Below are 14335 nucleotides of genomic sequence, written 5' to 3'. Positions count from 1 at the left end.
CGCCTTCTTGGATGCAGCTCTTCCCGTCTCTCCACAGCAACAGTACAGTGTGTGCAGAATTATTAGGCACTTTGATTTTCTGATCATATTTCTTTTTCCAGGCACATTTTACCAATTCTAAAACCACAATAATCTTAATAACTACTATTAATTTAGTATTTAATCATTTATTAAGCGATATATAATTGTGAAGGCTCATTCATGAAGGCTGGAAATTAAAAACACCTTATGTTCAGGTGTGCAGAATGATTAAACACATTTTCTTTTACAGATAAAATGCACTCCAGAACATAAGGTATTTTTCATTTCCAGCCTTCATGAACAATTATATATAAGTTATAAATGATTAAATACAAAATTAATAGTAGTTAAGATAAATGTGGTTTGGAATTGGTCAAATGTGCTAAAAAAAAAAACATGACCTTAAAATCAACGTGCATAATAATTCTGCACGCATGGTGTCCTAACCAGGTGTTACATGACACGTTTCTACCATAAAGTAATGATTCTGTCCTTGCCTTCTCTGCAAGAGGAATTAAAACCCAAGTGTGTGACAAAATACTCAAAATAGCTTTTTGTGGTTGCCACAGGTTAGAACAGAAACTCAAATAAAATAATTTTAACCATTTATGATGTTCTGCCTGGTTAGGACACTGTTGGTTTAGTGGTACTCTTGCCTTTATTCTAAACACTACATACTCCTTATTTATTCTACATCTGATGGTGATGGGAATGTGTACTTAACTCTGTTTCCTCTCATGCTCATTTCATCTCATGATCTGTTTGGTGACGGTCCTCCTCCCACCCAGTTTTATTGATTCTTTTTCCTACTTGTATCCACTATAACGCTGCTCCCCTCGCATTCCCCCAATTCTCTTGGTGTTTTTGACATTCACACAGGAGTCACTTGAACCATCATCATCATCATCATCGGACCCTTCAGCACCACCCTGTCATCCCTTCACCCCCACAGGAAGTCCCTCCCTCATGCCTGACCGCAAGCTGCTGTTGCGGCTGGAAAGGCTCCCGGCCAGTGTTGTGCAAGCGGCCTTGTTGGGCTTAGCAATCCCGCACACCAAATGCGACATGACAAAGTCACAGAAAGTGATGTGCGAGGTGGTAGAAGAGGAGCAAGCTTTTATTCACTGCTCCTCTCTTACTCATTCTCAGAGTTCGGCGGAGCACACGCCTGCTAGTGTCCTGACTCCGTTGGCCAATGGCTGCACCCCGAGGGGCAAATTGTCACAGGGGACGATGAACAAGATTCGTGTGGACTTCAAGGTCAGAGCTAAGATTTCTGAGTTTTCTATGAAACCAAAAGCTCTGTTGTTTTAGGTGTTTTCAATGTATATAGGAATTTAGATTGTTCATTCAAAACACCAAAATTAAAATTAACAAAATAGTGTAAAATGTATAGTTAAGGATGCATAGTAGCCAGAAATGTTCTTGCGGTTTTTGTGGCAACAAACCCTTTTCCCTCCACTTCATTTATTTAATATTTTCTTAAGAAGAATGTTTTTGATTTGTTGTTAAGCCAGTTTATAATTCCAGAAAATATGTTTTAAATGTTTTTTTTTTTTTGCTGCCATTTTAATTTACGTTAACAACATTTCAATGTTAATTTATGCAGGAAGACTGTCACATCCAGAATGTATGGTTGATGGGAGGTTTGAGTATTCTCACTTCAGTTCCCATCATGCCCCAGTCTGTGTGTCTGCTCTGTGCCAGCAAAGGTCAACATGATGTAAGATACAGATAACAGCTCTCAATACATCACAAAATATCACGGAATCTTTGTTCATATTCCTTCTATCATAACTCAGTACTACAGCACGTCAAGGCTCATTTCAAATCATTTCATTATTTGCAGAAGAGTAAAAGTTAATCATTTAATTTTGACTTTGATCTTTCCCCCAGATGATCTACTGTCAGATGTGCTGTGAGCCTTTTCACCGTTTCTGCCTGTCACCAGACGACCGCCCAAAGGAAGAAAACAAAGAGAACTGGTGCTGCAGACGCTGCAAGTTCTGTCATGTTTGTGGCCGCAAGAGCAAGCAAGCAAAGGTGCATTAAGCTTTTAATTCAGTACTAATATAGAATAGTTATAGAGATATGTTATTACTTTTCTAATTAATAAGACCTACAGTTTTTACATTACAGAACAAAAACATTTTGTAAACATGCATTGAAGGAATCATGCAAGTACATATATTTGACAGCAGTGATGTTCTGTTCTGCCTCATTTAGCCAGTTCTGCAGTGCAAGAGATGCATGTACTGCTACCATCCATCCTGTTTAGGACCCACATACCCCAAATCTGTAAAAATGAACACCTCGTGGGTGAGTTATCTCCCTGCCATAGGGTAATGTCCTAAAATATTTTTTTTTAACCTAGTTTGTCAGACATTGAGTTTTAATTAGAGGTTGACCGATAGTGGATTTTACCGATACTGATAACTAGGTTGGACCACACTTGCCGATAACCAATTAATCAACCGTTAGTTTTTAAAATAGATACTGGATAAAACATAACACTAAGTAAAATGGTGCTGAAATTTATTACAAGATGTAAAAAAACCTAAAACACAGTACTGAACATAAATGGCTAAATTGCATATGTAGATATGAATATATTATTAAAATGATACGTTCTAACAGAAACGTATCATTTTTTTGTACCACCCCTAGTACTAAAGTGTTCTGTATTCATACCGTTTCCCTTTTGGTGTTTTAAACGTGCATCAGATCTCTCAACGCTTTGTGCAGCGTTCTGTGAAGTGCGCCTCGTGTTAATGTAAACAACGTCAGTGATAGAATTTTTTTTTGGCCTCTAGAGGCCGCTCTCGTGCTATATAATGCCAGCAGCCCCTTCTCAGAGCTCTGTAGGCTACTGTGTAATGACAGCGCACCCTTCTCAGCCGCTGCCGCAACGGAGGCAAACCGGAAAAACTATCGGTATTGATTTTTTACGCTAACCGATTGTTCCACCAATCAGCTATCAGTGCAGATTAAGCGACAAAACCAATAAATCGGTCGACCTCTAGTTTTAATCATTCACACGATAAGTCCATTAATAAAGTTTGCTTTGTTTCTTTGCAGATTTGTATGCTGTGTATCAGGTGTAAGAGCTGCGGTGTGACCCCTGGGAAGTCCTCAGACTTGTCTTGGAACAATGAGCTAGACCTCTGCCCTGACTGTAACAAACTCCATAGCAAAGGTTTGATGATGCAAACGTCTTGACTGATGCTCAGCAATATATAATAAAGGGTTACTTTAGCGATTAGCGTATGGCTTTGTGTCAGTAGAAACCCTGGAGTATATTCGAATGATCGTGCTCTCCCTCAAATTATGAAAAGTTAAGCTTTCATACTTTCATACAAACTATGAAAGTTAAGCTTCCAAAGGCATGAACTGAAAACGCGCTAGACTGAACACGCGCTGAGAATGTATGCCTCGATCGTGGTCGCGATTACCTCAGCTCTCATCAGGAGAGCTCATTCAGCTCGTTCATCACAATGAATGTAATCTGACTCCTGTAGTATTTGTGCTGTGGAACTCGTACGCGACTCACTAATTATATTGAACAGACACGTTCAGTTTTTAATTGTAATGTCTGTTCTCTAACTGAACTGATTTTATGAAAATGAACGCGGTGGGAAAGTGATCCAGTGATTCAGTAGCGGTGGCTTTGGGAGTGGCCTCATAGGGTGGAGAAGCATTCTGGGAATATTTGTCTTTCATCCCCATGAGACAAAAATACATTTTCTGTCTTTTCTCAGTTTAGAAAGCACCAAATGTAAAAGATAATTACACGTTTCTGCTACATTAATGACCCAGTTTAAATACAGATTCATCTTTCCAGCGCTAAAGTACCCCTTTAAAGTTTCTGCAACTTTTTGTTGATTTAAAGGGGGGGGTGAAACACTCAGTTTCAGTCAATCTCATGTCAATCTTGAGTACCTATAGAGTAGTATTGCATCCTTCATATCTCCAAAAAGTCTTTAGTTTTATTATATTTATAAAAGAAATATGGGCTGTACCGAGTCTTTCCGGAAAAAACCGAGCCCCTGGAGACGTATCGTGTGGGCGGAGCTAAAGAATGACGAGGGCGCAAAGCGGTGACGTCCTTAAGCGTGGAGAAACCCATGGCTATCTCAGCTAATAGATATATGATCCAGAATCAGATTCGGAGGCTGAAATAAATTGAACAGGAGAAACAGCAACAGCAGGACGTCCGTCTCTGTGGTATGTACTGTATTTAGTGGCCTGTCAACATTTGTGTGTCTTTACTCGCAGTTTATGAGGACATGATTTGGTTTATGGATTATTGTATGCGACTTAACCTTAGCAGTAGCAAGCAAAACAGTTTTGCACGTCAGACTAGTGTAACATTATACAGAGAACAACAATAGAGTAACCGTTAGCGCATTTGAATGACGAAGCACGCAATCGTGTTGTTTACTGATGTTTACTCACGTGCATTGCCTCTCTTGCTCTAGTCACGCGAGCGCGCACTCTACTGGGAGAAGAGCCAGTACGGCCCATACAAGGACCTTCCGCTCTTATTAACGTCAAGCTGAGCCATACTCGAAAAAAACTCTCCGAAACTTGTGAGAAACCGGAAGGAGTATTTTTGACACAGAAATACTCCATCAAACGTCCAACATTAGTTTTTGAAACTTTGTCTATGTTTAGGATGGGAATCCAAGTCTTTAACAGTGTAAAAAGCTCAGTATGCATGAAACAGCATTTCACCCCCCCTTTAAAAAAAGATTTCATTAATGAAATATTTTAATTGTAATAATTAATTTCTTTTAATTATTTCCAATAATTATCGCCATATTCATTATGCGAATCACGAATATGACTTCCTTACCAGATCGGTTGAGTCCCGGGTTAACAACAACCGCCATCAGTGCTGTTGACCTACAGGGCACTGGTGGAAATTGGGCTCCTGTTAGTCAAAGGAGAGGAGGAAAGTGTGTTAGAGGAGGAAGGCGTGTCCGTAGGCAGAGAGAGAAGAGGAAAGGCCGGAGTTTAGGACTGAAAGTAGGAACTTTGAAAATTGGTACAATGACAGGTTAAGGCAGAGAACTGGTAGATATGATGCAGAGGAGGAAAGTTGACGTTCTGTGTGTCCAGGAGACCAGGTGGAAAGGGAGCAAGGCTAGAAGCATTGGAGCAGGGTTTAAACTGTTTTATAATGGTGTGGACAGGAAGAAAAATGGAGTTGGAGCGATCCTGCAGGAGGAGTTTGTGAAGAATGTTCTGGAGGTAAAGAGAGTGTCAGATAGGTTGATGAGTCTGAAGCTGGATATTGAAGGTGTGATGTTGAATGTTGTTAGTGCCTATGCTCAGAGATGTAAAGTAACGAAGTAGAACTACTTCACTACTGTACTTATGTATTTAAGTTATTTGTTCTTATTTTCTTCAGTTGTCCTTTTTTCCCTGAACATAGCAAATACTGAACCGTACTGAAACCGTGAACCTAAAACCGTGATACAAACTGAACCGTGAGCAATCTGTACCATTAACTTACACCCCTAGCGTAACGTATGTAAGGGGGTGCCACAACATTTAGAACATTTTTAAAGGATGCCATGACTGAAAAAAGGTTGAAAACTAATGTAATGGTAACTAATCAAACCATATGGTAATGTTACAAACAAATCATTTACTCAGAACACCTCTTGAAATAAGAATATAACTGTGCTTATATTTGTTTTTAGTAAAAGTGAATAGTAAGATTTAATCTTAATGAACTACAGAATTTTCAGGTTATTTATATGACAATGTGTAGAAAAATTACCTAAAAAATAATTTGGCCTAATTTAGACTGAGTGAGGTGAAAACAGAAAAAAGTGCAAAGCAAGTTGTTGTTAGCTAGCTGTTAATTTTATTCAATTGTATTTGGTAGAAAATTAGACTATTAGTCTAAATAAACTTTTTGGTAATGAAATATGATGTTCAAAGTTTTGACTACTTTCTTTGATAACTACATAACACAATACTTGTACTTACTTTCAATACTTGAGTAGTACATTTTTAAATAAACTACTTGCAATATTTAAGTACAATTTTTTTTTTTTAAATACTTTTGTACTTCTACTTAAGTGTGGTGCTTAAAGAGGACTTCAACTTCTACTCAAGTCACTTTTTTGATAGAGTACTTGTACTCAAGTCTTGGTCTCTAGTACTTTATACTTCTCTGCCTATGCTCCACAAGTAGGTTGTAAGCAAGATGAGAGACAGATTCTGGAGCGAGTTGGAGGAAGTGATGCAGACTGTTCCCAGTGGTGAGAGGGTAGTGATAGGGGCAGATTTGAATGGACATGTTTGGCAAGGGAATAGTGGGGACGAGGAAGTGATGAGCAGGTTTGGTCTTCAGGAAAGTATGGAGATGGCTGTGGTGAACACCTACTTTCAGAAGAGGCAGGAACACAGGGTGACATATAAGAGTGGTGACAGGAGCACACAAGCGGACTATATCTTGTAGATGCTGTAATCTGATAGAAATTAGGAAAATATTATTGCAAATTATGCTCATATTAAAATGTAATGATGGTTTAACTGATGGTTTTAGGTGATTGTCTAAGAATTTTGCACTGTTGTAATTTGTTTTTTCTCTCAGGGAACTTCTGCACTGTGTGTCTGAAGTGTTTTGAGGAACACGAGTTTGACAGCAGCATGATGCAGTGTGCCCGATGTGCACACTGGGTCCATCCCAAATGTGAGGGGCTTACAGGTAGGATGTGTCCATTTTCAGTGCCTTGCTGATCCAACACTCAGTACTTTGTCCTATATTTACTTCCTGTCTTTTGCATCTACAGATGATCTGTATGAGATCCTGTGTCGTCTGCGGGGGAAGAGCCTGGTATTTTCCTGTGCTCCGTGCAGTAAAATATTCCGCAGTGGCTGGCAGAACGTCGTACAGGTGGTTTTGAGGAACGGTCTAGAGAATATAATGGATGGATTAAGGAGCTCTCCGTCTATCTGTCACCTCCTTATGTGTGCGCAGGTAAGGTTTTTGTGTACTGAGAATGAACCCTTTAAAATCTAGTTTCAATGATTTATCTGTTCACTAGAGCTGCATGATTCTGAACAGACAATTTACAGGATTTTCTGACGAATGTTAATTGCGGCAGTCTATTTTAAAATGTTTAATGAATCATTTATATTTAAAAAATGGTTTGAATTAATGATTCAATGACTCGCTTTGTTTCATTACTGGATGAATCAGCATTTTTTTAAATGAATCTCTTGAATGAATTGATTCAATGCATGAAATGGAAGTTGAGATAACTTTTTCTTCTTCCCTGTTGTTATGTACGTATATCTGAGTAAAATGACTTCTGAAATTCTAATAAAAATCTTTATTTCATCCTTAGGGAATTGATTCACAGTGCGCTAGTGCGTGCACACTGTGAATGCAGGGCCAATTGGGGGCCATGTTGCTTGAATTGTAGATTCATCAGCCTATTATTCTGAATGAAAAACACAACAACAACACAGTACAATGACAAAATCTCTTAAATAGGCGCTTTTACATTTCAATTTAAAACCAAATCTTCCTCTATCATCTCAGTCTGCTCTTCGTTCTCGTGATTAATTAAATCTTACTTTGTGCTGCGACCATCCGAGCGATCATGCTTTATTGAGCAGAAACGTTCTGTTTTTTTTTGTACTGTCTGTTCTCTTTCTGAAATAAATTATTTTTAGTACTATAAAAAAATAAATCTAAATGATGGTGGGGGCGGTGCCACGGTGGGCAAGTGATGTAACCGAGTCCTTTTTCAATAAAAATTAAGAAAATAATAAAAAACTGGAAATAAAGCATCTAATGTGTTAAATAATAAAGTGTTTATCGATTTGGGGTGAACAAAAGTGCATTGAATTAGAGATGGAAACATTTAGTGGGTCCAATATCATTGCTCTTAAAAAGTACAATATTCCGACACCTATGATCCGAACTATGCACTTTTATCCCAGTTCTTGTATGATAATATGAATATTTGTAACACAGAAATAAAACTGTGAAACTGTGTGGTTGAAAAGACTGTGTTTCATACCTATATATGACAACTGTTCTCTCTGTGATTTTGCGGCAGCGCCAATGCAGATTTAAATATTCTGATGTGATTTTGTCAAAGGATTAATAGACATAGGCGAATTGTTGTAATTAGTAATTAAATAATGTGGGTGTTTGAACCGATATCACAATCTTTTACCGATTAATCGTGCAGCTCTACTGTTCACCCTCCTGTGCTGTCTTGGTGAATCAAATGTGTTTTATGTGTACATCTTCACAGTGTGAAGCCTGTCCAGATTTTGAGGTTGTAAAGAAATGGTCAGGCTGTTGTTTACATCCTGTAGAGAAGAAGCTGGAGAATGACCTGTACACTTCACTGGTGAGATGACAACATAGAAGAATTCTGTGGAAACTAACCTTTCTTTATCCTTAAAGGGCTAGTTCACCCAAAAATGAAAATTACTTACCCTAATGTCGTTCGACACCCGTAAGACCTCGGTTCATCTTCGGAACACAAATGAATATATTTGTGTTGAAACCAGTCTTGGGCTACAAGGTGATATGGCTGCTGGTTATAGAGCCAATGTAGTGAGATGGACTTTGTAACGTCTTTAGTGCCTTTATGTGTCTTGAGAGAGGAAATGACATTGGTGTCAATGACAGCCTTTCTGAGCCATCGGATTTCAACAAAAATATCTTAATTTGTGTTCTGAAGATGAACGGAGCTCTTACGGGTGTCGAACGACATTAGGGTACGTAATTATTGACAGAATTTTCATTTTTGTGTGAACTAACCCTTTAATAAAATACTATGCATAGTTTACATTCAAACTAAATCTTTCCAATGCATTTGCAGAGTAACTATTGAATTAGCTAGTCTATCAATATATGTCTATGAGTATAATATATTTATTTAAGGTCTCAATCACAGTTTAGAGATTTGGTATCAGTTAAATATATATAAAATGGTAACTAAATGCTGTTTACTCTGTCCTTTCAGAAATTGTTTCATGAGGATGTGGTGAAGGTGATGGTTGAGAGGCTGAGAAAAGAAGAATATCTTCCAGTGGAGCAAAGGCTCACAAGTCAAGCCAAATTGTATTATATTAAGGTAATGTTTTTTTTTCTCTTTTTTTCTGTAGGCTTAAAATAGCTGTTGGTGTTCAGCTGTTATTGGAGAGTTATTTTTGGTGCATATTTTGTCTGTTCTCTCTTTGCAGCTAGTAGAACAAGTATTTAGCTGGTTCAACAGTCAGGACCCCAAAATATGGAACTCTCATGTACAAGAATTTCCAAGGTATGAACCTAATTTTGCCTTATTTTTAAAACAAAAAAGTATTCTGGGTTAAACCCAACTTGTGTTCTGTAGACTGTTGAATAGCATAGAAATTAGCTAAATAAATGAGTCATCCTTCAGACTGTAGAAACCAACACAATTTGGAAGTTTTTTGAGGCCCCCTGTTTGAGAACCACTGTGCTTTATGCGTTCAGGTTTATCTATTTGTGACGTTTTTAAGTTAAGTTCCATTTTGCCCTTTTTGTTTCATAGCGGTATGCTCCCCGAGGCTGTAATTCCCCCCAGCGATGAACACAGCTATGCACAATGGCTCAAAGAGCAGGACACAGAAAACTCTCACTCAAAATCTCAAGGTAAATGCGTTGTTTGTTTCTCTATGGCTCATGCTCTTCTCTTGTTTGTATCTTGTTTTGTTCATTTGTGTCCATTAATCACAGATCTGCAGAATTTGAACACTCCGTCTTTCATGGATGAAAGACAGTGCTCCCTCTGCCAGCAACTTGGAGATGCCAAACCAAATGTAGGTGAATCCTTGAGCAGTTCTGTGTTCAGAGATGAGCGTTATGTTGGGCTCAGTTGAGTTGAGTTGTGTTTTATGTGTAGGATGCTGGTAGGCTGCTGTATATTGGACAGAATGAATGGGCTCATGTGAACTGCTGCATGTGGTCGGCCGAAGTGCAGGATGTCAAAGGAGCGTTGCTGCATGTTCATAGTGCCGTCGCCAGGGGCCGCTTCATGGTAAGTATTTCTAAAGTCAAATAGAGAAATAAATAACATGTAAATAAATAGATATTTAAAGCCTTGTTCGGTGTTTCCATAGCCATACACACCTGGAAATACAAGTAATAATAATAATAAAACAATTTTAAATGACATGGTAATTAATAATGTTTTTGAATCTAATGGAAATTATGAACTTTTGTAGGTCATTTTTTCGGTTTTATATTTGATAAAATATTTTAGCTACATAATGTTCTTTGAAAGTGCAGTCTCTATACTTTAAAAAAAAAAAAAAAAAGTTATATGTTGAACTTAATTTATTTAAATACCTTTTTTTTTCCAGCGCTGTGAACGTTGTGGCCAAACGGGGGCGACTGTGGGCTGCTGTCTCACCTCATGTCAGAGTAACTACCACTTCATGTGTGCTCGTGCCAGTAACTGTGTCTTCCAGTGTGATAAGAAAGTATATTGTTACAAACATCGTGACCTCATAGACAACAAGGTTTGTATGTTTAAATAGGCGTGTAGCAAATGCCAAAATGTTTTACAGTAACTGTATAATTGAAGTGAGAAGAATGTAAATGAGCTTTTCTTTTTGTAGATTGAGCAAGGCAATGGGTTTGAAGTTCTCAGAAGGGTCTACGTAGATTTTGATGGAATCAGTCTGCGTAGGAAGTTTCTAACAGGCTTGGAGCCAGAGTCTGTAAATGTGATGATTGGTGAGTAAGCGGGTGCTGTTTTTCTGCTGGTGTTTAAAAATAAGAGAGAATTCAACATTTTGTGTGATGTACCCATGCAGGGTCCTTACACATTCAAAAACTTGGTGTTTTGACGGAGCTGTCTGCAAATTCTGGAAAATTGTATCCAGTTGGTTACCAGTAAGTAACAATGTTTAAAATCCACTCCGCTTTCATTTTCATTTCGAATAATTATTTTCACTTGATACTGGTTATAATCAGTTATCAAACATTACATAATTCCTTTTGTAATAGTTATTATCCAAAAAAATATAAAAAGGGTATAGCAGAACTTTGATTGTTAACAGTAATCTAGCATCAGCTTCAGATTGCACATTCACCCTCTATAAATTATAAGAAGCAATAGTTGTTCCATATTTTCCGACAGTAATCTATACTCATAGTTTGATCTGGTCTCAGATGTTCTAGATGGTATTGGAGCACTGTTGACCCTCGCAGGCGATGCCGGTACACTTGTAAAGTGACAGAGGTGCGACCTTCAACGCAGTGCAAAACTCCTTTTTTCCTGGTGGACCAGGGAGAAAATCACACAATTGTACACAGCCCAAAGGTTCACAATGGTGTGTATTTAAGTCTATCTATCTATCCATCCATCCATCCATCCATCCATCCATATATTTAGGCATTAATAATTTAATTTAGAGCCTTTACAGTTTGTTGTTAGCCCACTTTGTGAAATTTGTGTACTTTTCAAAATCAAATTTCTTTCTTGTAGATGATGATGGCACAGAGAGTGAGTCTTTTTCACCTGAGCTTCCTCCCATCACCCCCTCCAAGACTAAACAAGAACCAGGGGTCGCAGGTAAGACTCCTGGGTATTCACACAGCAGGAGACCTGCAGGAGGAATGTCCAGACCATTACCTTCCCCGGGTAAGATTCTTAATCAAATTACATCAATTTTCAATTAAATATTTTAAAGATTAATCCTACTAAATCTTCTAAAGAGCAGCGAGTGATTTTTCTCTGAATCTTTTGTTGTTTGATTAACATCTCAGGAAATGCTGTTTCCACATCCCATCACATTTTGACCATCAGTGACCTCGATGATACACGGCGTGCAACGAGGAGACTTTCCACACGTAGCCGAAATGCCTCTCCTCCCCCTGTGGTACTTTCGGGCCCAATTGCTCTGCGATCAGGGGGCACGATTCACCCTAGGTCGCTTTCATTCAGCCCCCCTGTTTCACCCCTTGGTGCAACCGAGAACTTCATGAGCACCACTTCACCTCGACGAAGAGGGAGGCCGCCTTCGTTGTCTCCATCTAGCATCACCTCAGGACCATCTCCGCCACAAGCAGCTCTCCGAAGTCCCTCTTCGACCGTACCTTCATCTGTCCGCAACCCCTCGCGACTTCAACAGCCTTTCAAAACCACAACACATAAGAGTTCAGAAGTGGTTCAGGAGTTCTTTGCCTTGTCAGAGCCAGAGGAGGCTGCAGGTGTGCCAAGCCACAGAATTCCCATCACATCTGACAAGTCGGATCAAGAACTACTTTCTGCGCACTTTGACCCAGACGCTGATGTGGCGGTGGCCTCAGTATTGAATGCAAAGCTTGAATTTGATGAGGCTTTGCTGAATGAAAATGTGGCTCTAGATTGTGACCCTCAAGGTAGTGAGGCAGATGTTGAAGAAGGAGCCTGCAAATACATCACTGGCAGGAATGACCTGTCATCTCCTGTGACTTCAGAGATGCAGATGGAAACAGATGATGATGTTGCTGACCATTATTTGAATTTCTCTCGCACAGTTGTGGTCTGTGAGCCTGCCAAAGACTCTACACAGGCAGGTCTTTCTGTCCTTTCTAACTCAGGGTCAATCTCACAGCTGGATGGAGCTGACAATGACTCAGAGAGCGATGAAGATGATACTCAGGAAGTAGGGAGTAGTTTTTGTAGTCAGGATACGGAGCCATTAAAACACACTGGTCCAAACACGGGCAGTACCCTATGCGACAGGCAGCTAGTTTGCACACACACATCGATTGCAAATCCACATACAGCAGATTCTGTTGATCAGAATGCTCAGCCAGAGATTCAAAACATGGAGCAGGTTTGTGAAGAACAGGAAATAAATTCTTTAGAAGACAGCGGAGAATTGCTTGTTGGCACTGACATATCCAACCAACAAGGAGCATCCTTTACAGAAGGTGAAGCAACAACCCCCATTATTTACAAAGGTGGTGATCTTGTGACGACCCAAGAAGTAGTCTTGATGGAAAATGAATCAACAGAGGGTTCGCAAGAAGTGTTCTTGGATCACACCAGTGGGAATTTTATATCCGCTGTTGATGGCAAAGTTTTGGACTTGACTAGAAACGCTGCTGGTCCTAAGAGGGCAAGTGATTCCTTGTTAATAAAAAAAGATGGATCTGTTTTAAAGAGAGGTTTGTTGCCTGTTGGGAATCCGGCAGCAGCCATGCAAATGAGTGGTACTAGAACAATTAATGTTGCACCAGCTATGCCCACAAAAAGACGTTATGTGACCATACAACCTGGATCCCAACCCAAAACTCTCCAGATGGCCATACCTGCTGCCACCTCTCTGCCACTCTCCATGCCCGTCAGTGTTGTCTCATCTTCTCCCACCATTTCCGTAACACCGCAAGGAACTCTGCTTGCTACTTCCCCGGCTGTAATAAATGGTTTTGGAGCTCTTCCGAAGGAAGCCACAAAGGGTCGTACGATCGCCATACGCATTGCCACCCCAAAACAAGTGACAGGACAGTCTCTGCTCCAGTGTTTGCCCGGTACACCCCCTACACCTCAGGTTCTTTTGGTTAACCGTGCTGGACAGATTCTAGTGAAAAACCCACAGACTAATACCTACCAAATACCTAGCGCTAATTCCCCCTCGTACACCCAAATCAGCCAGATTGCGAGGATAATTCACAGTAGTAACGTTCTCCAGCGACCTGTCCCTAAGGTTACAGTGATACCAGTGCAGCAGGTTCAGGCTAGTCTCGGCAAAACCACACCAACGCGTATCATATCTTACAGCACCAGCAATGGAGCAACATCGTCAACCCAGGTGCTTATCAGGAGGATTCCTCAGAGTTATCCTGGAGGCCAATTGCAAGTTATCAGTCCGCCGATAGAAAGGGCTGGCTTGATTTCTGAAGGTGGGCAGAAGGAAATGGCACAGGCGATAATCGACAAAGCAATGGCAAGTCACCGCGAAATCGCAAGTCCCACCGGTGCAAACATTTCTCAGCTCCGCCTTGATAAACGCCTCTCTCCTGAATCAAAGGAATCATCTACTGAGTGTCCTCTTCGAACTCAACCCAATATATTGTCCCACTCCAAACCTCAAGTCAAGGTCAAGAGAGTATCTTCATTAACTGATCGAATTGGTGTGAAAAGATGCAGGACGGACTTCTTGGATCAAATGGATCCTTGTTTCCAGGATGACCACAGCAGGTAGAGACAAATATTTAGTCAAATCAGTCAGGATGATCTAATTGTTGTTCAAAGTTTAGATTATTTTAGGCACCCAGCATCTGGGAAGGGGATTTATGTTTAGTTTTTTTAAG

The 14335-nt window shown here is 39.8% G+C and overlaps 1 protein-coding gene across 1 annotated transcript in view; it reads left to right on the top strand.

The window, feature by feature from the left end:
- kmt2ba (lysine (K)-specific methyltransferase 2Ba) overlaps positions 1–14335 on the top strand; it is a 37579-nt gene that overhangs the window by 18312 nt on the left and 4932 nt on the right. Inside the window, exons 11-29 of the mRNA XM_067426405.1 lie at positions 1171–1281; positions 1631–1744; positions 1918–2064; positions 2248–2340; positions 3100–3217; positions 6632–6745; positions 6831–7018; positions 8310–8408; positions 9030–9140; positions 9250–9326; positions 9579–9679; positions 9764–9846; positions 9930–10064; positions 10390–10548; positions 10648–10765; positions 10846–10924; positions 11204–11364; positions 11520–11675; positions 11801–14222. Of these exons, the coding sequence (XP_067282506.1) occupies positions 1171–1281; positions 1631–1744; positions 1918–2064; positions 2248–2340; positions 3100–3217; positions 6632–6745; positions 6831–7018; positions 8310–8408; positions 9030–9140; positions 9250–9326; positions 9579–9679; positions 9764–9846; positions 9930–10064; positions 10390–10548; positions 10648–10765; positions 10846–10924; positions 11204–11364; positions 11520–11675; positions 11801–14222 (4586 nt within the window). The remainder of the gene's footprint in view (positions 1–1170; positions 1282–1630; positions 1745–1917; positions 2065–2247; positions 2341–3099; positions 3218–6631; positions 6746–6830; positions 7019–8309; positions 8409–9029; positions 9141–9249; positions 9327–9578; positions 9680–9763; positions 9847–9929; positions 10065–10389; positions 10549–10647; positions 10766–10845; positions 10925–11203; positions 11365–11519; positions 11676–11800; positions 14223–14335) is intronic.

This window comes from Pseudorasbora parva, chromosome 19, assembly GCF_024679245.1.
Source record: "Pseudorasbora parva isolate DD20220531a chromosome 19, ASM2467924v1, whole genome shotgun sequence".
Lineage (NCBI taxonomy): Eukaryota > Metazoa > Chordata > Actinopteri > Cypriniformes > Gobionidae > Pseudorasbora > Pseudorasbora parva.
This window is presented reverse-complemented; position numbering and strand designations above follow the sequence as displayed.